We start from the raw sequence: 24,374 nt of genomic DNA on the forward strand, positions 1-24,374 counted from the left end.
ATGTTCTCAAACAATGATGAAGCTGTGATCAACAAAAAACTTCCAAAAGAGCTGCTGCTTCGGTAAGCCTTCTTTCGGTTTGTAAGCTTGGAGACCGCGTTGTGTGGCGTTACTTGCAGCCGGTAGCTGATTTTGCTGGTATGCTCATCACTCATGAGCTTGGATCGGGTCACTCATAAAGCCGTAGACAAACAGAAGCAGATCAAAGGTCTGCAGCAGCAGTTTATGCTAAATATTACTATGTTTTGTTTTCTAAAATGTTAAATTTTTTTGCTGGTTGCCTGTTTTATAGATGGAAGAACTATAGGACTAAACAAGTCCTTAATGCAAATAAATGGTTAGTATAGGCTAATGGGTAGAATAGGATTCTGCCTGTCTCTGAAGTGTTCCATTTTTAAAAAAACAAGTTAGTTCCTCTGCTCCAGTTTTGCTCGAGCAGACTTTGTCCTGTTCCTTGTCAATGAGACAGATGTTCAGCACCTGGCAGGATGGTCCTGGTGGCAAAAATCAAACAGATCAGACTGGATTTCGGCAGACAGCTCTGCCCTCTCCCTGCGCTGCCCTCCCGCAGGCACACACGTACGCACCTTTTGAAGTTTGCCTTCCCCGGTGCAGTAGTGGGATGATGTGTGTGTGTGGTTGTACCTCAGTCGTCACAGTTTGGCATCTTGAAGTAAAGTCGTGTTCATCAGTGCTCTGAGCTGAGATGCGAGACAGTAAACGGTGAAGGCAATTGCGGGTGGCAGCTTGAATTATTAACATGAACAAAATTCTTACACTGCAAGAAACCGTGTAGTACTGTCAACGTTTAATGGCAATAAAAAGTCTGGGGAGAGGAGCTCTGACACAGGAAACTGCTTCTAGCTCACTTGTGAAATAAAATGAATAGAAAAAACAGTCTGAGTCTTTCCTTTTTCCTTTGGCTGCACTGCCTCCTCTGTTCTCTGTAATGGTATCTCCGTTTCTTTTATTCCAGTATTATTCATCCAAAAGCAAGCTGCATGGCTTCCAAAGCCCTCCTTGCTAATAATGTGGGTATTTGGGTTTTGAGCCTGGTATATGGTTGTCCATGCCATATAGAGATTGCTGTGTAAAAAATCAGCATCAGGTAGCCGGGAGAGACAAGCAACCCGTGGGAGGAGCGGGACAGGATGCCCTAGCCCAGGTGAGTTTGCACAGCTTTTTCCAGCTGACAGCAGTTGTCTTCACCCAGCACTTGCCCTGAGCTATTGGTATGGATGTGTTGCAGCAAAAGGGGAATTTGAAGAGTGGGAAAAATGTCTCCCTGGATTTTCTGAGAGGGGATTATTTTTCTGATGGGAGCAAGTAGGTACTGGCATTGCAGATGCAACAAAATCAGGATTTGCCCTTGTAGTAAGGTGACAAGACACAGGTAGGGTGAGGACAGGTTCTGAAGAGCACTGACATGAGGCAAGGAGGTCGTGTGGCATAGAGAAAGCACGGAATCTGTAGGAGGAAATGTCTGGGGGGGTGGAATTTAGTGAGATTTTACATGAGATTTTTTTACATGAAAATGAGATTTGGCATGGACTTCGGGCAAAGAGGCGTGTGGTCACTGGGCTCCCAAGGAGCAGGACTTTGATTAGAGCATGGGTGAGCTTTCTGGTAGATCAGTCAAAGTGGAATGATCCTGAGTGGGACCAATAAGCACATCTTATAGGGCCATAGGAGGTAGCTGGTGTTGAGGAATATTACTAGACAATTGGAGAAGGATTTGTGGTAAGTAGGAGGGAAGGTCCTGCACCAAGCAGGGAATTTCGCCAGTACAAGCCACAGTGGGGCTGAGTTCTCAGCAGTATGTGTGCTTCTGCCCCGCAGAAATGTGTTTGTCTTTTGTGTCTTGGTATCCCTAATCATCCTAACCTGCTGTAGAACACAGCAAGCGTTCAGGGCTGTGTGGAACCTAGGAGAAATCAGGAGACAAAGTTTATAAATGTTAAAGTTCATCAGTAACGGTTTTGAGAGGTGGAATTTGCTGTTAGCGTACTGTGAAAATTAGTGTGGTTTGACAGTGCAGCTTATGAAAGAGGAGTTTGGATGCATTTATTTGCAGGAATCTCCTGTAAACGAGTGTCACTGGCTGCAAGACAAAGACTTATGTGTTTAAGCAGCGCTGCTGTGTAATGTCTTGTTCTCTGGTTTGTTCATTCTGCAGATGGCATTGATGTCTCATGTGTGTGGTTGCAAAGTGGAAAGCTGTTCTTGAGCAAAATAAAGAGGAGGAGGAGGGTATAAAAGGAGCGAACAGCAGCCTTTGTCACACCCAAGATAGAGAAATGTGCAACTCCAGTAACACTTGTGTCTGGGAGGATGCGGTGGAGGTGTAAAGTGCTCTGGAGGGCTGTCCTCAGAAATCACTCCTTTAAATGTGCCCGTGCTTCAGCTGTCCTGCCCTGCCATGATGCTTATAACTGTGATGTTTGTCCTGCGTTTCCCTGAGAGCAGGACTCTAAACAAAGCAATCCTGCAGCCTGTGGGTAGAGAGACCAGCTGATGGGTCACCAGTCCTTATCCTGATACTGCCGTACCTGCTTCAGCGTAGTCTCCTGCCAGCTGAGTTTCTAGGAGCTTACACCTTTATATGTGAACATAGCTTTACACAGTTTAAACCTGAGCCAAACCAGCAAAAAGTGGAGTTCTGTTCACCGCCCGTGTTCCTTTGCTGCTGCCAGCTCCTCTTCGGGCAGCGTCTGGCTCGGTGGCTCTGAAGGGTGACTTCGTGGTCCGCGTCGGCTCTGGCTGTGGTCGTTGCCCCAGAAGGGGCATCGTGTCCCTGTTTCCCTGTGCTGGCATTAATGATGGCCTGTTGAAAAGGTGCATTCATTCTTTGAGGGCTACCTGCCAGTCACTTTTTGTCCGCAAGCCAAACCCCAACCACAAGCCTGGATCTTCTGTGGCAGTGGTGGTCTCTGCCGGTTTCCTGAGGAAGGTTTACTCGCAGCGTGACATGGTGCTGCTAAGCAGCTTACGCTTGGCAGGGTGAAGGGGACCAGGCTGCAGGAGTTCATCTTTTCCTTGTTGGTTCATGGGTAGGTCAAGTAGTTTTCAATTCTCTCCTGGCATAAGCAGCTTTTACTCAGTGCCACCTCCTGCTGCCTGCTAGCCCATTTTCAGCACATCCAGTCACTGGCACTGGCTTTGCCGTCTGACCCTCAAGCTCCATGTTGATTTATTCCTCGGGAGCTTGAGTTCTACTTGGGACAAGGAAGCGACAGAGCACATGGGGCACCGACCAGTTGGCAGCAAAGTTGTCGTTTCTCTCCTCCTGGCCAGCCCATCAGCATAAAATGAGTATGGGGCAAATTTAACTTACATGGTGAGTCGCTGACATAAAAGGTTGATGATTTTAGAAGGCTAAAGGTTTAAGCTAGCTCACCTCAAAGCCCACAGCATCCAGAGATTTCATTAGAGTCTTGACCCTAATCTAATTAGAGTGGCAGTGGGAAAGTGAGGAGTCCTAGAAAACCCTCAGTGGATTAAGAGGTTGAAACCTGAAAAATGCTCTAACTGCAGTGTGTTTTAGCTAAACTGTCCAGTGCTGGACTGTTCGGGCAAAGTCCTGAACGTAGGGAGTTACTTTGCAAGGAAACAGCTTAATGTGCTGCAATACCTGCAAACGTTTTAAATTCCTGTTTGGAATACTCAGTCTGCTTTCACCTGTGATCACTGTTTGATGATAAAGTTATCGGTGTGGATTATTTTCTTATTGTCAACTCTGAAGAGTAAAACGACCAATGTAAGAGTGCAGCAGTCAGCTGTGAGCAAAACAGAAATCCTGTGTGTTAGATGTAAAAATAAACATTCCAGCTATGTGCCTTTTGATCTATTAAGGCAGAATCAGGAAAGCCATTATTCAAGTAGTACTGAATAATGCTGCTACTTACTCGTCTCTCCTTTTTTTTCATCAGATAAACTGAATCTGGCCAGAGCAGCAGATATTTTCTAAGGATTTGGTGCTTTGGAATAATTTCAGGAGGAATTGTCCCTCTCACTGAGAAAGGGTCTGGAGCTGACTAGTTAAGTTGCATCCAGATTTCCAGTCAGCCCAGTATGTTTCCTCATTGCCAAATCCAGTTTTAATTGAGCCATAGGGTAATAGCAAGAATGCATATTATTTCAAGTGAACATAGAGTTTACCTTTGCTTTATTTTATACTGTGCAGATTGCTGAGAAGGGACTCAGTATTTACGACCCGTACTGTACTCCTGTTGGAAGATGTCTGCTCCATCGTTGCTTACCCACGTGGGCAGCTTGTTTGTGGGTTTTGGGTTTTTTTAAGTGTTCCCCAGCAGCTCCTTGGAGAAGAAAAAGCCTGTCCTCAAGGCTGCATTGGAAAACGTAGCCTGGGTCATTGTGTCTGCAAGATTTTAACTGTGTCTGTGCTGTTCTTTCCAGTTCATGTGAAGGGTTGTAGTTGGAGCCAATTCTGAAATGACCAAAATGCACAACACGGTAGTGACTGCTGCTGAAACGAGTAATTTTTGCAGTCTGATTCTGTGGAGTCATTAGTTAATATTCTTGAACAAATGCAAGAGCAGTTCAGAAAACACTGGAAAATTAAAGTTGCTGAGTTAGGCAGCCGGGGAACTCCTCAGCAGCATTAACCTCGGAGGTGAGAGGGGCAAGTGTTTCGCTGTGTTGACATCCCTTTTACTGTGTGGGTAGGCTGGGAAGGGAGGAGCAGGAAGTAGAAAAGAATTTGGCCAAGACCTAATAGCCCTCATAGAGGGATGAGATGGTTATTAATAGCCTGGGATTTCCATGGAGAAAGCAATTTTAATGAAAATATAGAAAGCTTGCGTAGTTATTGACCTAGCTGCTGTTCCCATGGAGTTTGATTTTGCTCCTGTGATGGAAATCTAGGGTGAAAGTAAGAATTTTCCCTAGCTTCTATCATTTCCCCAGGCTTTCCTTGTATTGTTGTACATTGACATTGTGCTAAGTAAATCCCCAGTGCTCCCATACACACATGAATAAATGACACTTAATTCAAGGGGAAAACTTGTCTATAAGCAGTGTTTTGATAAATAATCTTCATTCATCCTCTATCGGTAACATCCTTTTTTCTTCTTCAACCAACATCGATATTTCTAAAGTGTTTTTTATATACCTGCCAGTGAAGAAAGCTTGGTCATGCAACGGTTGTATCGTATCATCTCAGCCTTGCTTGTGTCCCCTCCTAAAATTTGAAAATCCGGGATTTGCTACTTGTATACAACAATATACGAAGACGTGGGTGTCTGAAGGTGTGTGGCACATATTAACGTGCACACAAAACTTGCTGTCCGTAGCAAAAGCCTAGGAAACCCCTCGTTGTTTATCTCTGGGACAAAGTGCGGTTTATGGGCGTTTATGTAGTTTTAGTGCAATGTTTGTTCATTGCTCTCGGCACCTCTTCCCCCAGCGTTACCAGTGTCTGCGCTATTTATTCAGATGTATTCATTGTTCTTGGTTGGGGAGATGAATACATCCGACAGCTTTCTTGTTTTTATATTGGAGTTTCAGTAACGTTAGTACGGGGTGTTTGTTAAGTTTACAAGTCACACAAAAAGAACATGCCGCCAGCAACATCTTCTCATTTCTGAGTCTGTTTCAGCACAGGTGGGTCTGCTGAGAATACAGGAAAGCTTACATACGTTCCCCTCCAAGCCCACGGTCTCGTGGGGAGGTGACTCAAGTGTTGCAGGTATCCAAAAAATTGCTAATCTGGGCATATGCCGTTCTCTTGAGAAAGTCTGGAGAGTTTTGGAGCAGTGGAGTTCTGTTTGTTCTTAGAATTTCTCCTGGACAACCATACTTTATCTGAGAAAGGCGTTTTATAAAATAGGGTATAGCATTGGAGTAAAATTGCTTGCCCCAAGCCTTTAACACTCCTTCTCTTTCTGGTCATCTTCCAGTTTAAAATATTAAAGCATATGTGCAAGTGTTTTCTTGTAGTCAAACACTTGTATTGTCTTTGCAAAAGCAGTTCATTCTACGGTTTTATAATTGCTGGCAAAGAGAATGAGACCTTACTCTCTTTCTGCTGTTCACTTGACCTTCTCTGTTTTGTGGCGTATGATTGTTTGAATAATCATAAACCATAAAATAACCCTTTTGATAAATTGGTACCCATTTGGGGGCTTTAAATGGGCTTGGTACTTCCTGCCTTCACAGCTGGGGGTGTATGTGCCTGAGATAAAAGCACGGATGTCTTCGCCCGGGATAGCATTGCGAAGCGTTACTGGCTAATTCCTTTATCCCAGTAAATAGGACAGCAACACCAGGGTGTTGGCTTGAACACTTGGGCGTGCCTGGCAGAGGAATGACATACCGCAGAGGAGTGACCGCATCAGCTTAGTCCTGAACGCGTCTCTCTGCGATCGAACAAATCATCTGGCTGCCCAAGTTCCTTTGCAGTGCTGCAGAGCAAAATACTGCTCCGGCCTCGGTGTTAACAACACTTCATGTTTAGCACAGCTGCGTGGAAGAGAAGAAATAATGAAGAAGGGTTGTCGAACAGAGGCGCTGGGCTCAGCGACGCTCCTGCGTCGAGTAGGAGCCACCGCAGCCCGGCGTGACTGTTCTGCCGTGCCCGGGCTCCGCGGAACGCCCGGCTCTTGGGCTGCACGATACCTGGAAGCGTCCGTTTATCAAAACGGTCGTTCAGTTTGCCAGCAGTTAATACTACAAGGTGTGAGATGAGTATTTCACAGTGGGGCAGCATCGTGTTTTGCTTTCATTTGTTAACTGCTGGGTCTGCGCTTCTTTTCACAGTTCAGCTTTCAGCTCAATTACAAAGAAGTTTTGCTGTCTCTGGTCCTTCCCCCCCGCCCCGCTTTGTTTTCCATGTTATCTTTGTTTTAAATGTAGATAACCAATAAGGTACCTCTTACTTCTCTTACAGAATTTTCTCTTTCCTGGATGTGGTCACTCTGTGTCGTTGCGCTCAAGTTTCCAGGGTAAGACCCTTCCTCCTTGCTGGTGGATTTTAACGGTTGGATTTGGGTGACGATCCTCTCGCTCCAGCCTTCCCTAACGTGTCAGGCCGGGAGGGTTTGTACCAGGGAACTTTGTGCAGCTCAACTGTTGTCACTTACTGTCCCGTATTACGGCTGCAATACCAGAAACTTCTGATGGCACCAGTGAAGGGAGACTCAAAGCTTGAATATCATTTTGCCGGTGTCCCAGGCCCTGAGCAGGTTACGCAGGGGAGGTTGCTGACTTTTTGCCAGAGAACTCTCCGGTCAGCCTGGGTTTGTGCAGGAGGCCTGCGCTGATCAAAATGCCAAACTTGGATGAACCTAAAATGGCATCTTGTGGGTTTTGGTGGAGATGCAGAAATTTTGATTGACAAAGATGCTGCACAGTCAATTAAAGTTTACTTTCCTACTCGGATGTAGTTGAAGTGAGCATGGAAGAAAAAAATTAGTATCAGTTTTGTTTAGGGTGGTTTTTTTTCCTTAAGTAGCTCACAGTTTTGAAATCCAACTTGGATTATTCATTGGGAAAATTCCTTCAGCTGCAGGTCTGGTTATCTAGAGCTACCAGACTTGTTCAGATACTTTATCCTTTATCCTGCCAGTATCTAATGAGACACACGGAGGAAGCATTACTACAGCAAGAGCGGGAAGTCGGTCACACAGGAAGGTGATTGTAGTGGTGCGTTCACCGTACTGGCAGAGCTGGTGCTGAGTGACACCTGTACAAAGCTGATCAATCCTGGGTCCAAACTTGAATCATAACTTCTTTCATTATTCAGACTACATAAGAATAATGAAGGCTATTCTTAAACATTTTTAATCGTGTTAAAAATATCCTGCGTGATGTCTAGGCATTACGGTTATCATCCCATGTTCTCTGAATAACATAGGTCTTCTAGTGAAAGATCTTCCAGCTGAAACTCGCTGCTCCAGCAGGACAAGGTTGACCAAAACGGGCTGTCCGTGGCACTTGCCAGTGTTGAGGTGTACTGCCGTTTCTGTCACTTGCTCCTGCTTACGCAGTCCGCAGGGCGTCAGAGGATGTATTGGTCATTATGCGACACGGCGTAATGTAAAGGACTAAAGTGTCTGCACGGAGCTCCAGAAAGGCTGTATGTAACGTTGCTTACATTACACATTAAAATATGCTGTGTTATAACCCGCATCCACTGATGCGTTTCTTTTCCACTGGAGCTATTGCTTTTCCTGTGGCGATAACTAGACCTTAAAACAAGTATCAGCAATGAGAGGTAAAACGCAGAAAATCAATTAATGCTTACAGTTCTGTCAGCTCTTCTAAGTCTATACGTGGCTTGCACAAGAGCTTGTATACTGTGATGGAGATGCAGCTTAGTGCGTGTAATAGATGTAGTATAAAAACATGCCTAAATACATATACATGCACTCTTTCATAACGATGGACTCATGGTTATTATGAGATCTAGTTGTTTACTTTGATTACGTAATTAAAACTTCACGTATAGTACTGTGTTGACAACCTTTTTGATTCATTAGGGGCAGAACTACTAACTTTCAGTTCCTGCTTCTCATTTGTAGCGTGAACCACATGAGGGTTTTTTTGTTTGTTTGCATGTTTAAAAACCAAAACGAGTCAGAGGTAGTAAACGCTGTCACCGCAGCAGCGGTGCCTAGTTCTCAGGTAAGAGCTGGATGCTTTCTCTGGACAGCTTACAAAGCTCCGAATTACAAAGCTTTGAATTTCTCCCTCTGTGGGACACAGCAGCCCGCGCGCCAAGCTCTGGAACTGCCTCGAACTGCTGGAGGCAAGAGAGGAGGTGTGCAAGATGACAGCCTCGCCCCCCGTGGTGGGATCTCACCGCACAGTCCTCCATCCCAGCGCCACCGAGTCCTCCGCGCCCTCAGGCTAGCTTCACGTCTCTTGCCAGGGTAGATGCCTGGTGTAGGGTCTCCTCTGGGACTCACCCATGTCCTGGTATCCTTCATCTTCATGTTGGTCCTGCTAGCATCCTCTAAAGGCGCTGGTTTAGCTGGCGATGCTGCAGAGGGGATAAAATTCCAGCCGGGACCGTGAAGATGCCCACGCTCCAGCACTGCCTCCGGTCCTGGGCTCAGCACCTACGCCTCCCGCGGGAGCAGAAGCGGCTGGGCACCGCGGGCTTGCCTGTTGTGGGGACTTGCGAAGAGTGTGCCGTGTAGATGAGGGGACTCTTGTCCGAGCAAGTGATTCTGGTAACTGCACAGTTTTCCTTGTTGGCTGTAATTACTTGTTGCTTTAACATCTGAGACAGAATGTTGTTTCTAGAAGGAACAAATTGTAACTAGGTCCCCACTGGCGTTTTTTTTTCATATTAACAACACATTTACATTTTTTCCTCCGATAAAGGCATGGAATGTTCTGGCCCTGGATGGCAGTAACTGGCAGCGAATTGACCTGTTTGATTTCCAGAGGGATATTGAGGTATAATTAAGTGACATACAAACCCATTTTTCTTGTTAAAATGTAATTACAGCCTAGAATGGATTAATACTCCCAGCGTAACCCTCTTTACCTTCCCTGGAGATAGAAATCATTAATTTCAGTTCTTCTTAGCTTCAGGGAGTCTTTAAAGTCTTGGCAATCCATTCAGCTTTTGAAAATGGACGGAATTATATATCTGTATCAAGACTTAAAGGTAGTAATAGAAAGAAAGCATTTATGTGTGCATTCTGAAAGCGGAAATAAGTAAAATAGGTATGTTCTTGTGGAAAACTACTACTTCTGTATAGCAAAATGTAGGCTGCTTTATCCTTTCGCTCAGAGGGATGTTAACATAGCACAGACTTAGACCACTGAGACTCTGAGTGTCCTTTGAAATGGCCTGGAATATGTCTATCCTTTCCTGTCTATCTTTAATATCAAAAACTGAAATGTAAGCGAAGATGATTCAAGGCTACGAGGTCACAATTGTTCGTAAAAGATGCAGCTTTGGAAATGCTTCATTGTAGCTGCTCTAAATCTGTTAGATGTGGACTACTCGGCCCTGATAGGAATGGATGCTGTTGTCATGCTGTTCTGAAAATTCAGATTGCATTAATCAGGATAAGAGACCAAAAAAAAAACCCCCTTCAGTTTCTTACCAGAATGTTACATCCTCTTTAAAACGTGTTGGAGGAAGGAGATAGGCAGCGTATCATTTTAACTCGCTTTAGACAGAGGCATAAACTAGATGATGACTGAAGATTCACACCTTGTGGGGACTGGTGAGAAATACACCCATTATTTGTGGAGGAAAGGGTTAAAATAATCTCTTTCTGCCAGCTGTGTATCTAAGCAGCTGAGATGCACGGATAAAGGAACAGGCCTGTGATACGGAGAGGACTTCTGCATGCTTGCAGGCGTCTAAGCGGCCCGAGACTTCTTGGAGGAAGTAAATGGTGTGATTTTTGTTCTTGAGAATAAATACGTTCTCTCTTAGCATGCCCTGAAAGTTCTGGCCCCATATAATTATTTACTTGCATAGAGGTAGAGCAAAGTTGTCGGTGGTGCCAGGTCCGTGGAGTAGCAGGAAACGTGGACAGAGCTGCTCATCCCTGCTGCTGTCGTCGGTCCGTGTAGCAGGGAGAGGGGCAGGGGTGCTGTGAATACAAACTAGGCTTTTCTCATTCCTGAGTGGTTTTTGCCTGGCTTTAATGTCTCTTTGTTCTCTGACACCACTCTATACGTCAAACGCATGTTCTTGCGGAAGCACCGACTTCCCCTTCTAAAACAAAATGCTTGAATGTGTTGTACCTAACCTAAAAGTACCTGCTAGACTTTCTGATGTCCTAAATGTCGTTTGCTTTAAAAGAATGTGAATCCTGTATCTTACACAAACGTGTTTGAATCCTCTAATTCAAGCATATGAATTCATGGGCTTGGTAGAGGAATTGTAAAAACATGCTGACTGTTTCAGATTCTCCAGCCCTTCTACACGGATGTGCAGGTCGAGCTTCGGTCCTCCGTCAGCCTTCAGCCAGGGCAGTGCGTCGGCAGTACGCCGCGGCGATAGAGCTGCTCCCATAGCCCCTGAAAGCGCGTGGCCAGATGTCACCAGAAGCTCGTGCAGGGATCTAGTTAAGCCGGTGTCCCTTTTTTGATTGTGGTATTACGTTGTGCCAAGCCTGATGCCTGGTATCTTTTTTTGGACTGGAAAAAGATTACGGAAGAATATCTTCATCGTTAAAGAGGTCTGAAATGCCAACTAGTGCTTGAACCAAGTGATGCTCCCTGTTCTGTGATGAACAACCACGTAGACTAAGGTAGAGGGGAAGGCTTTTGAGTTTCCGGACGCTGATACAAATATTCCCCCAATGGTTTTTGCACTTCATTAGCAGTGAGAAATAGCTGGGTGAATGCTAGCTTGTAGTGGGGTCTTTGGAGGCTCCCACTGATCACAAATGTGAAATGAAAAAAGCGTTTTTCTAGATCTCTTACACAGATTTTTGTAATCACTTTTTCTGTGAGAATAAAACTTACAGGCTGGCTCTGCCTCATCTCTATTTTGAATAGAAAGTTAAGTATATCCATTTATAGTACATTGACTGTACTTATTTGTAAATCTTCCTGCCCATGTTGTAGCAATGGCATTGCTTCTTTCATCTTCCTTTGGTAGTCTGTATCGATGTCCAGGAGGACACTGGAGGAAGTTCCTCAGTCATTAGCCTGAACGGCTTTAGGTAATTGTTCCTTGTCTCTCCATCTTCAGAAGCTGAATAATTCTCCCTCTCCCTGCCTTAGATTATTATCATGACATTTTTATTTTCTTAGCACTGTTTTACCTAGAATAACAAACTGTTGTTAATCTGCAAAATTCTGAATTCAACTTTCTGAATGATCAGGTGACTTCTGGATTTTAATGTAATTCTTTCTGTCTCCGACAGGGCCGAGTAGTTGAGAATATTTCTAAAAGATGTGGGGGTTTCTTGCGGAAGTTAAGCCTGCGAGGCTGTCTAGGAGTAGGAGACAATGCATTAAGGTAGTGGTATGGCTTCTATCTGTGCTTAAATGCGATGTAAAGAATGATTCAGCTTTTACCTCCACAGAGGATTGGAATAATTTATGAACACTTTGGAGCGGAGTTCTTTAGCCCGTGTGTCTAACTTAAAACGTCGAGAGTGGTAACATATAAGCCTTTTTAAATTCTCATTTTTTAACTTCACACAGTAGCCGTTTTTCTCAGTCCTCATTAAAATAATGCCAGCTGCTGCTATGAGCTAAGTTGTAATTGGCACTGAATTGCAAGCTTTTGCCTTTAGGCACAGAAATCCCAAGGCAAGATACGGGGCAATATGAATTAGTCATTTTGCTTATTTATTTGTTGTGTTTGAGACAATTTAGTAAAATCGTCTCTGTGTTTGGGTTAAAACAAATGCTGTAAAACAACCGGAAGTCTGTTGCCTGAAAAATACTGTGTTTTCCCTTTCCTTTAATAAAGGACGTTTGCGCAGAACTGCAGAAATATTGAAGTTTTGAACCTAAATGGCTGTACCAAGATCACAGACGCGTAAGTTCTTTTCTGTTTGCCCTGCCATCCCCTTTTCTGTGTGCACCATGTTAGATTCTCCATCCCTTTTGTTAAGGGAAGGCCAGGCTTGTCCCTGCGGTAGATAATACAATGCGTGTCATGATACGGATATGACTTTGAGTGAATCCATTGCATGAGCGTGTCTTGTATGCTCTCTTTCAGCACATGTACCAGCCTCAGTAAGTTCTGCTCTAAACTCAGGCACCTCGATTTGGCTTCCTGCACTTCCATAACCAACCTGTCCCTGAAAGCACTAAGGTAGGCGTCAACAACATTGACTTTTGCCGGTTGATTCCCGATAGCGTGACCCACCGTTGCCCCGTGTGCCTTGGAGCAGACTGACAGAGGCTGAGGGGTAGCTGCGATTAGAATTTGGGTATTCCCCAGCAGAGCTTGACGTTCGCACCTTGTGCCTCCTGGTTTGCTGAGACAGAGGAGGAGGACTGGGTAAAAGCTGCCCTCAACGTTGTCTGTATCTGTCCTGATGGTTATTGGCAGTAGAAGAAGAATGATACTCTATTAATGTCTTGGAGGAGGGATTTTGGGGGAGACTAAAGTCTTAGTCTGCCTTTTTAAAATGCTTGTTTACTAACTGTCAGCTTCTTCATTGTAAGTGTACCATTGCGTACTTAGTGCTTGTTTACGTAGCTAGAAGGCGAACACCAGCATGTGACTATTTGTCTTTTTAAACTGCTTAGGAGACATATAACTGCTTAAATCTGCTAAATGGAATTGCCAAGTAATCTAGAAAAGGAAGGGACAGACAGACATTGGTGGGAAGATATTGGGACAGAGAAAAGGAGGCAAAAAAACCTAAAGGTAACAATAGAGGCCAAGCGATTTAAAAAAAAAAAAATTTTCAAGTGATATACCAGTGGAACAAAAGAAAATACAGGAAAGCTGTATCACAGGAAAAAAAATACTGGAGGATGAATCTAGACACCAGAAGAAAACACAAGATTTGAAAGAACAAATGAATGATTAAATCATTTTTGTAGCTACATTAGAATACTTTGAGCCTGGTTTTTCCTTCCTTTGAGGGTCTTCATTCCTTGTTTCTAATCTCACATGGTCAAATTTGCGCTGCAGCTATCTTAAATACGTGATAGCATGTATATCTCTTCCTAATTGCAAATGACGCTTGAGTGTAACTCCTGGCAGCTATTTGCAAACGCAAAGTTACAGCTGGGAAGTTAGAAGCAGCATGGCAGAAATAGCCCCTGGTTTGGGGTTTGGTTGTATTCAGATCCAGAAAGCCCAGAAACAGTGTCTGTCCTCGTATAGGAGCTGGGAGGTGTCCGAAAGGGGATAAATTGCTTGTCTTTTACACCGCTGATGCCCTGCTTTAGAGCTCCTGATACTGCCTCTGGAGAGCGCTTCACATCTGGAGCTGGTGTTTGACAGAAGCGTTCCCTGTGGGGGTGTGGGGCATGGGCGTACGTCTGTGCTCACGTGGGTGCCAGGAATGGGAATTTCCTAGATTCTGGCTTGAAGCAGGATTTCTTTCCAAGACAAAACCAAGTTTCCACATGTTTTTCCTTTCACCTCCAAAGTGAGGGATGCCCATTGCTGGAACAGCTGAATATCTCCTGGTGCGACCAAGTGACTAAGGACGGCATCCAGGCTCTGGTGAGAGGCTGTGGTGGACTCAAAGCCCTGTTTCTGAAAGGTTGCACGCAGGTACGGCTCTATGGAGAGTGCTCAAATTGAGTCACAGCTGGCTTATTTCTGCTGTAACTGAAAAGTACAGAGATGAAGTATTGTGGATTTTTCTGTTTCCAGAAATGTTACGTGACTGAAATTACTCAGAATCTGTCTGTTGGAGATTAACTGCTTTTATTGAAATTCTTTAATAACTTTGAGGTCGGCGTGAATAGTGGGACAGTAGACAAATTGCGTATCTAGCTGTAGAATCATTCTTCTTTTTTCCCATCGGGAACACACTGAGCAAACTTTTTTAAAGAGGTGATAACTTTCGTGGCCAGATCCATCCATTTCCGAAGGCTCAGAAAATTTCAGAAAGCCTGACAGTAGTTTCATCTGCGCTGGTGATAGAATTTTCTCTATGTGTTATTTGGATCTTCTGGTTAGTCAAAGAGAATCGCTGTGTATGTGACTCCTTGAAAAGACGTCTCTGCAGCCAGTCAGGAACGTCGTACTATCGTCGTACACCTCTTGAGCTATAACGGTGTATTTTGAAGAGGCTGCAGAGACTGTGATGCTTGTACTTTGGAATATATAAATGGTGCACTAACTCTGACAGCAGAAAGAATTGGGGTTTTTTTTCCCCCCTTGTAACTGTTTTTGTTATTTAGTCTAAGCTCCTTTAATCTTTCTTTACTGTCTTACCTGGAGAATCATTGAAGGTTTAGCATGTTAAATACTTACCTGTATTACAACTTTACTGAGGAGTTGTATCAATTATGAACGGGCGTGGGGAACATTACCCGTGAGCACTACTCATTTAATGAGGAAGAGCTCCTTGCAAAGCTATTTCACAAAGAATGTGGGGACTAATTCTTAATTTTTTTTACTTAAGTGGGCTGGGGTCTTTTTAATGCAGACAGGCTACAAAGGAGCAAACGTGTATCTCGGAATCTTGTCCTTGAAAAAGGAGAGTAAAAGTGACCCCACAGGAATGGAAACCTGTGACCCAGAGACTCCCAAGAGTTTGGGAGCTTCAAGGTAGACTTGGAAAATGATCTCTGATCTCTTGGGTCCTTGTAGCTGAACACTCACAGTGCTTATTGTTTTGGATTTGTTTTTTTTTTCCTAGGATTCGTTAAGTACGAGTCAATAAGTGCCATTTTTGTCTGCTGTGTAGAGATAAACAGCTATATGTTTTTCTTCTGCAAAAAGCATATTTCTTCTGGGCATGGACACGCGAGGTCCTGAAAGGTTATGATGATAAGCAAAGCAATAATGCTCTGGTTATGTGCACAGAGCAGTAATACCCTTGCGTGCCCAAGAAGGCCCAGCTGTAAGGGCTGTAGTCAGTAGTTGTTCTAAATTTATACTCCTGTTGGCTTTTTAATATGTGAGATGGGTATACATGGCTGTAAAAATGACTTGATTAAAGATATAACAATCTCAGCCTATTTTGAGAATTCAGGTCAGAGAAACAGCTTGCGTTTCTAGTAATTTATGGAGTCGTGAGTAATATTGATGGCAATACATTCTTGTTATCAATTACTTGCCATCTGTTCTTATAGATTTAAGAATAGCAGGCGCTTTTATCATCAGAAAGCAACCTGGATATGTTTGTGCTCCTCACATTGAAATAAGACTTTTTTTTTTTTTGTTCCAGTATTGCAATATAAAAATAGTGTTACTTATAGGCCCTCACTAGTGAAGCGTTTCCTTAATTCCTGTAAATAGTTCCTGATTTCACTACTTGCTTTGTTAATTATGCATGTTTGATCAGCTCATCTTTTCTTTAAATCAGTAACTCAGTGTTGTGGGTCTTTGAACTCTGTTCCTGAGATGGTAAAAAAAAAAGACACAGTTGTTGCTGTATATTTTGAGACTGCAGTGTGTTGCCTTCCTCCCCCATAGGTATCCAAACCACAGATGCTTTATTGTTCTCAAAGCTTTATGTTGAAGATTGCTTCAAGTATTAACGGGTTGTTTCAGTCTCTAATTTTTTCTTTCCAGCTTGAGGATGAAGCTCTGAAGTACATTGGTGCACATTGTCCTGAACTGGTGACGTTAAACCTTCAAACATGCTTAGTAAGTAAAGCTTCCTGTGATTTCCCAGCTCAGCCATCGTTGTGCATTTAGAGGCCATCTCTAAGCAGAACGATGCAGAATGTACTCCATCCCAGAAACGTCATCATCTGTGCAGACACGGCATTTTAGTCTCGTAAACTTACGAGATTTTAAAAATAGTTGATGAAAAACATCTTTTTGGTAGTTCAGCAATGTTGAATAGGCCCCCGAAACAGTGTCATAGCATGCGCTTTGTCAGAATTGTTTGTCTCTCTGCCCTGCCCACGGGGCTTCTAAACTCATTTGCAGGACTAGCTGGAAAAATTCTTTCCACTGGGCTGGAGTGTTTGTGCGGTGATCTAGCCAGGCAGTTCCTCTGGTCTTTTTATAAAATGGAACCAAGAAGTGCAGTTTCCCTGCACAGAAGGGCTCTAAACCAGTTATTCTGCAGTGCCAAAAATGTATATTTGTGCCAAAAAAAAAAAAAAGAAATTGGAACGGGCTCTTTGTACGAACCGTCATGCAGTTAGTCTGATGCAGTCTGATGCAGTGAGTAACTGGACAGTCTCTTCCTTTTCCACAGAAGTGGGCAAGGGCTGCGGGGCTGTCCTGTCGCAGCCCTATTTAGGGAGAAGCTTTACCAGTTACTAGACTGGCTAGAGACTGGAGCCCATCCACCTGAGACTGGGCGCTTGCCGAGGAGGAGCTGGACTGTTAGCAGGTTCCAGACCCACATCTGGCATCTAGGGGAGAGGCAAGCAGGTGGAAGGGGGAAGAAAACTAATGTGGTTCTTGATTGCCTTAACTGAAAATACCAAGTTCTGCTCACTTTCTGTTTCATTTCACTCCAGAACTTGGGCTTATCAGCCCACGGACTCGCTGTTTGCTATCTTAAAAGAAGCAGTGCCAGTCTCTGGGTTGGTGCTTTTCTGTAGGAATTGAGTCTGGCTGCTTCTGAAAACCCCGAACCGAAGAACTGAGTGAGGTTTAACCTGGTGCTCCAGCATGCACAGCCTCTGCCACCTATTACCCCTTTTTCCCTCATCCCGCTGCGTGCGGGATCCCGGCTTTGATCCCGTGCGGCGCCTTGGCACAGCCGTGCCGAGTCCCGGCCCTTACTTACGTGCTCTTACTCATGTGGGGACACATCTGGAGCAGATTTGTGCACTGTTGCCAGCCCAGAGTTGTGAGCAGAGCACATGGGGCCGGACGGCCCCTGTGTGTCCAGGGATGCGGCGGGTCGATGGAGCTGCTGTGCCACAGGGTGAATTTAAGGTGATTTGGGCTGTAAGCTTGTCTCTCATGGCTCAGGTTTTGGTCCCAAACCACTGAAGTGTATTTTTAAAATGCTGTTTGTGAAAACAACCTGCTGCTTATTTTGTGGGTAACTCTGTTAGGTGCTTCCTTGTCTTGAGTTTCAGCCAAGAAGGTTTTTAGAAGGAAGGCAGGAGGCTGAGTCCAGGCCTGCCGCTGCCGTGCCTTCCCCCATCGCTCACGTGGCCCAAGCTCAGAAACATTTCCGTGCATGTGGAATCACTTTCTGAATGTTTACAAGTCACTTCAGTGTGGCTTACCCTGTTTCAGCTGCTCCAGTGAAATATGTGAATGCATTTTTGGGTTGAAAGTAGCATAACTTGGCCTCAGTTAAGTGCCTGGTTGGAAGTCTGAGAAGGAAAATATGCAGTGCCTTGCACTTCCACCTACGTTGTTATGGCTTGTGATGTTGTTTATTGTTTTTCTTGTAGCAAATAACAGATGATGGTCTCATTACAATATGCAGAGGATGCCACAAGTTACAATCCTTGTGTGCTTCAGGCTGCTCTAACATTACAGATGCCATCTTGAATGCCCTGGGACAGAACTGCCCAAGGCTTAGGTAAGTTTTCACCGCAGTTACCCGAGCTCCAGTGACCCGTTGCATGTTGAGCAAAGGATCTTGGTGACATGGTCGCTTAATATTTGAGCTGGTTTAGACTCTGAAGGTCTTTCTGAAAGGGCACTTCTTATCACTGAGCGTTTTCCAGGCATTTGCTGTGGCACGATCGTAGTTTGACCCAAACTTCTGGCTTCTAAACTTGTGCGAGTAAAACAGTGGTAAAAGAGCTCCATGCCGTGGTGGTGTGCCCTGCCAGTAGACTCGCTTAGTAGCAGTCTCCTTTTACTCCATTGTGTATCCACTTTTGTTCTTTTATGAAAAACAGTTGAGGTTGGGGTACTTTTGTATTGAGAACTGAAAACACATTTAAACAACATTGTTACCTCTTGACATGTGATACTAACAGGGTTTTCACGATGATTTTGTCGCAGATGGAATTTGTGCTTTCACTCTGCTTGACAGAGTGCGCTTCCAGTGACATCTCTGCAGGTGTTGGCTCTTTTTTTTATTTTTTAAGACCTTTTTTTAATTAGGACAGGTTTCTTCAGGAAGACTTCGCTATAATTCAGAAAATGGCCAGGTGCAGAAAGAAGAGGCTGTTCTATTATCTGACATCTGTAACAGCTGAGTGGCCTGTCTTAAATGGCATGAAATACATGTCTTCCAGGGAAAAAAACCCCACACAATTGTTTTCTGTGATAAGCTCGTTTAAAAAATTATGGGTACAAAGTGCAGCGTACAAGTGTATGGAAACCAGTTTTGAAAGAGGAAGGTAAAACATGATTTTGGTTCCAAGCGGTTTCTCTGTTCATGTTCCGATTCAGCTGCAGCTTTACAGTATTAAGCTCTGTACAGTAAAATGCACAACGCACTGTAGGCAAGTTGCCTTTCTTTTCTGTAAAGGTAGATAAATACGATAACATTGTAAAGCAAACCTCTGTAGACCTGCGGTAACTGCCAGAAAGAGTTCTTTCTAGAACTGCCAGAAAGTTTATCTGTTGTCACAGAAGCAAGCAGTTTGCCTCTCGGAAGACTTCAGACTCTTCTGTGGTGGCATGAAATATATATTCTTTCATGCCCATCTGCCAGGTTGTCATGTATCAGACCCTTTTTCATGATGAGATCTGTATTTTGGGTGGAAACCAGAGGAGGTCACCTGGGGAGGTTGTGGAGTATCCAGCAATGGAGGTTTTTAAGAGCACCTTAGTCCAACATTTGTCGGATTAAACCTCCCTGCCTCGTAGCGGGTTACGGACTGGATGGCCCTTGGAGTTCCCTTTTCGCCTGACTTCTTTTTTTCTTTCCCTGTGACCTACACTCAGGTATAGAGGGTGGATGCTCTGTGCAAATTATCCGCTCAGAGAGCACAGCCTAAACCGGGTCAAACTTTTCTGGGTTGCTGGAAGCTTTTAATGAAACACTCTGAAAAGCAAAATGACTCCACCATGGTTATTATAAATTCTTTCTGTGCAGAATATTAGAAGTTGCAAGGTGTTCTCAACTAACAGATGTGGGCTTTACCACTCTAGCTAGGGTAAGTGCTCATTTCCACTTTTTCATCAAGTATCTTTGCTTTCTTTTTGTGATGGATATGAACGAACAGAAGCTTTCTCTTGAATGTAGATTTTTGTAATGCTCTTGGTCTCGATGTTTGAGTGGAAGTTAAGTGACAAAAATTGTATGTAATCTTTGGCATTGTCCTGACACACACATCTAGGAGGATGTGCATCCAAACTACATGAAATGTGAAATACTTGAGAGTTACAAAGTTTACTGTTTGTTTTTCTAGATTAATCTGTGTTCTATACAACTGACCCTAAATGTAACCTTCTTTACTTTTTATGAATAAAAATCCTCAGTGCCTTTTAAACGAGTGAAATTGCTAGATTTCTTTTAGTATATTTAGCAGTGTTCTTAAAGCAGCAGCACACTTTCAGTCATGTTTCATGAAGGAAAAACTTCCATTTTTAAAAAGGACTGGTTTATTGTAGTTGTGTTTATATTTGCTGTCTGAACTTTGCACTTAGTTTGTGTGTTCAATCTTTTGTTTGTTTCTAGAACTGCCATGAACTTGAAAAAATGGACCTGGAAGAGTGTGTCCAGGTAGGAGGTGCCACCTCTGGCTATTACTTTTTTTTTTTTTTAGCACAGTCACAGCTGTGTGGAAAAAGTAGATTTAGAAATTGGAACTTGATTTAGAATCCTGAGCAAGAAGATGAGATATATTTGGATTAAAAAATACCGCTTTTGTAGTTTGATCCTTTGTTCATGTTTCATAGTAATGAATGCCGCTGTAAATAATGAAAGAAATCTTTAATAGTAATAGATGTGTCCTGAAGGTCACGTAATAGATGTGTGAATTGTGACCCTTGACACAGGATAAATCCCAGAGTAAGATCTTTTCTCATAAGGCAGGGTAAGGTTTGTGCTACATATATTGCTAGAAATAATGGAAGTTACCTCTGTTTTGAAAAAACATAGCCAGGTGGTTTGAACAGTAATGGTATTACAGAGGACATGGCAACAACTTGAAATAAAGCTGGGGTGTCCACGCTAGCGTTAGCCTTCCTCAGAGGCAGTGGGACGTAACGTAATGGGTCTGTTACTGTCGCCTCTCTGGATAACCCTGTGCTGCGGCTGTCTTCATGAGTTTTGGGGAGGTCTCTCCTATGTGACCACACGCTGCCCTGTAGGGTATGTGCCATCAGCTGATAACCGCTTCAAGGTAGCATTTGCGGGGGAAAAGAGTTGAATTTACTCAAGACGCCATGAAAAATGTCTCACCCTAAGGATAGACTTGAAATGGATTTAGATGAAGACAGTGGAGATAATAGGATTCTGCTTCCTGCCATGAGAACAGCGTCACCCCGCTATTCTGTACTTCCTGATGCTTACAGGGCAGAAATTCAGGAGCTCACAAGAGGAAATTACAATAGTCCAGACAGGAAGTGATTTAAAGTTAACCCAAAAAAGGAAGAAGAATTGGGCTGTGTCCTTGGACTGACTGCGCTGAACAAAGACAGCCCAGCAAGTTCCCTTCTGAATGCTTTTAGATTAGAAAGCCATTGTGCTGAATCTCCTTCTTCCTGAAGGCTAAAGAGGAACAATTCAGCAATCCACCGAGCTGCTGGAAGGGGATTTGGACACCTCTTGTACCTTGAGTCAAAACGTTTTAGGAGACGTTGTGGTGTTGAAGAGATCTGCTCACTTCTTCTCTAAACTGTGAGCTTATTTCATGAGAGCTACTTAAGGAGGTTCAAAAAACCAGCAATACCTGTGTCTTAACACTCCTTTAAGGACATGAGTTGATTTCTGTAAGGGAGTGGAAGAATCTGTACATCTGAAATTTGGTCACGCAGGAGATGAGTTCCTGAGGGACTCAGGAGTGTGACTGTGGGGAACACACAGATTAGGCAAAAGTTTGCAATCCTTCTTTCATAGCAGGGGAAAAAAAAGTCCTTGTGCAGAGGGCCCAGCATGAAAGGACTTTTTCTTTTTTTTTTTTTTTCCCCCAGATAACAGACAGTACACTAATCCAGCTTTCAATACACTGTCCACGGCTTCAGGTTCTGGTGAGTATTATAAGTGAGACTTTCAGCATTTTCTTTCTATAAACAGAGGGATTTTAAGCACTGCCTGTGGGGATTTGTCTCTCTGACTTCATAGACGTGTTGCGAAGGCTTGGAAGAATCTGGCTAGAACCTTGACCCTAAAGAACCTATTGTCCCTCCCCTACTGCTAGCATTAATCGTATGCCAGGCACCCAGAGCTGCCTGAAAATGAATTATAGGACACTGGATTCTCCTGGTACCAGCTTCTGGCTGTCCTCGGCCAGCCTAGCAGAATCTGTCTACAAACCAGGCTGTCAGTCCGTCTGTAGGAGAGGGGACTGCAGCCCTTCCCACCTGTAGTATGGAGCTGGGCAGCTGAGACCTGGAAAGCTTGCTGGCTCTGGAAAGCCATGTTCCTCTTGGTCTAAATTTCTGGGAATTTAGTTTCGGTCTCCTCTGTGTCTGTGTGTGTATTGCTCCCTTGTCATCATGAGAAAACCTGTCCTGGGAGGTAGGGGAATGCAGTCAGTGGGTTCCCTGTGCAGCCATCCCTTCTGCTTGCTGTGCCCCTCAACAAAGCAACAGACGGGTGCTACCTCCCAGCTCAAGCCCTGCTTCCTCCTCAAGAACTTCTAAGATGCAGCCTGTCAAAAAATGCAGCAAGGAGGTGACGCTGTATTGCTGCTGGTTCTTAGACCCAATAACAGGGTCCTTCCCATGATGTGTAAGGCCACACATTTTACAAAGGCGCTTTCTTCAATAGCAGAGAGTATATATTGTATTTCTGTGCCGTCCTGGCCCCATGGGTCTCATCTTTCAGCAGCTGCCTTTCCTGTTGCGCTTCAGCTATGAGTTTTCCCCTTGCAGGCACGTTAGTCATCGGAGGCCCACGGAGCCCAGTGCCTGCAGTCTGGAATGCAGCAGTGGCTCCAGTGCAGGCAGGGAGTATAGACCTGTCCAAAATGCCAGTGTGGCAAACCAGTCCAAACCTGTGAAATGTGGGCCATCTTCTCTCTTGTCCCACGGTGTCTGCTGGCAGGGTGTTGGCTTGTTTGGCCGTGGCAGAGGCTGCTAACTCGCTCTCTTTGGATGCAGAGTTTGTCCCACTGTGAGCTGATCACGGACGATGGGATTCGTCACTTGGGAAACGGAGCCTGCGCACACGACCGCTTGGAAGTGATCGAGCTGGACAACTGCCCTTTGATCACGGACGCCTCCCTGGAGCACCTGAAAAGCTGCCACAGCTTGGAGAGGATAGAACTGTACGACTGTCAGCAAATCACGCGGGCAGGGATCAAGAGACTCAGGGTAAAAAAAAAAAAAAAAAAGTAATAAATTAAAACACCGCTAAGGGTACGACTTGAACGCTGTATCTGGTGGGAGGAGGGAGGGCTGAGGTTTCAGATTCCTTGTGATCTGGTGCTCATTCTTAAAAGTATCGTGAGAACCATCATCTATGAAATTAATAGCTGTCCTGCACTCGAAAGATTGGTTGGGGATGAATGCTAGCTGGCAGGGAAGAGCGATAATTGCTGCGTTCACTGAGTAGCGGTAGCAGAAAGGAGCAGAGGAGACCCAGCGTGCAAGTGCTCATTTTACAAGCGCTCGTACATGACAGTGCTCTCCTAAAGGTGGGACCGAGAGTTAGTGCCACAGCAAATGTGTAGAAGGGCACCTCCTCTCGACTACTTTAGATGCTCAGCGTAGACTGCAGTGCGCTTTGTGCTGACGCTTCTCATAAATAACTCAGCTACTCCTGTAATAAAGCCGGTCTGTTGTAGGGGAGGTTGCAAGGCCTTGTGAGTGGGACAGAGCCAGGGCCACTGTGTCACTAGCTGCTGGCCATCTAAGGCACTCTGTGTCCCCGCGCTTCCCTCCTGGGTCTATTTCTCCATCTGGAAAAGAGGAGTAATGAGAACGCTTTATTTGCAAAGAGAACGCGGATCCGTACAGGTAGAAGTTGTTCTGTTCCCCACGGCTACCGCAGGATTAGCCGCGAGGAAGGAGCGGCATGTTTTCTTAGTGCCTGTACCTTTGTTTTCTGGTAACGGAACTTGCTAATCCGCGCTCTGCGGGGAGATCGTGCTGGTGAACTGAAAGAGTTCGACTCTAGTTTTCACGTGTGCGTTAGTTTGTAGTCTGAAGACGAGCGGGCCAGGCCCGTTTCAGCCTCTCTGGCTCTTGCGCTGCCACTACCCTGCTCACTTTACACGTTGTGCTTGTCTTTTCAGACCCATTTACCCAATATTAAAGTCCATGCCTACTTCGCGCCTGTGACTCCACCTCCTTCGGTCGGGGGCAGCAGACAACGCTTCTGCAGATGTTGCATCATCCTATGACACTGGAAGTGGTCATCCTTGCAAACTGAGTATTTAATTACACTTGTAGAATTACGGTGGACACCAGTATCTTCAAGGAGAGCGATACCAGTGTCATTTGCAAGGGCCGGTGAACGGGGCTGTGGTGCCAGGCCCCTGTAGCCACCCGTACACGTACATACACGCGCCCCAACTGGTCCAGCAAACTGGCGAACTCTGCGTATGGGAGCTGGAGCCGCCTTGGCTTTTTCTGTAGGTGGATTGGTATAATTCTGAACCATTCCTACTGGGCATGCTCAGATGAAATCGTTGCGGTAAGGAGGGGAGGTTTCTGTGAACCCACAATGACTGTGGCTGCTGTTGAGGTTGGAATAGTAGCCGAAATCCTTTGAAATGGGGAGAGGGGGAGAGGA

General features: G+C 44.7%; 1 protein-coding gene across 1 annotated transcript; it reads left to right on the top strand.

Moving 5' to 3' along the window:
* On the top strand, positions 1–23,982 carry FBXL20 (F-box and leucine-rich repeat protein 20). Its single transcript, XM_010296778.1, has 14 exons — positions 1–62; positions 6,908–6,962; positions 9,349–9,423; positions 11,865–11,959; positions 12,419–12,487; positions 12,671–12,766; positions 14,062–14,188; positions 16,163–16,237; positions 17,962–18,092; positions 19,566–19,626; positions 20,151–20,195; positions 21,608–21,664; positions 22,739–22,951; positions 23,875–23,982. The coding sequence occupies exons 1-14, from the start codon at positions 1–3 to the stop codon at positions 23,980–23,982; spliced, it is 1,269 nt and encodes a 422-aa protein (XP_010295080.1).
* The last annotated feature ends 392 nt before the right edge of the window (positions 23,983–24,374 follow it).

Source organism: Phaethon lepturus, unplaced genomic scaffold (genome assembly GCF_000687285.1).
Source record: "Phaethon lepturus isolate BGI_N335 unplaced genomic scaffold, ASM68728v1 scaffold15891, whole genome shotgun sequence".
Taxonomy (NCBI): domain Eukaryota; kingdom Metazoa; phylum Chordata; class Aves; order Phaethontiformes; family Phaethontidae; genus Phaethon; species Phaethon lepturus.

Coding starts and splice junctions, on each gene's coding strand:
- FBXL20 (XM_010296778.1), top strand. CDS start 1: ATGTTCTCAAACAATGATGAAGCTGTGATCAACAAAAAACTTCCAAAA. Junction 20,196..21,607: donor ACCTGGAAGAGTGTGTCCAG/GTAGGAGGTGCC, acceptor TTTTTCCCCCAG/ATAACAGACAGTACACTAAT. Junction 22,952..23,874: donor CAGGGATCAAGAGACTCAGG/GTAAAAAAAAAA, acceptor TTGTCTTTTCAG/ACCCATTTACCCAATATTAA.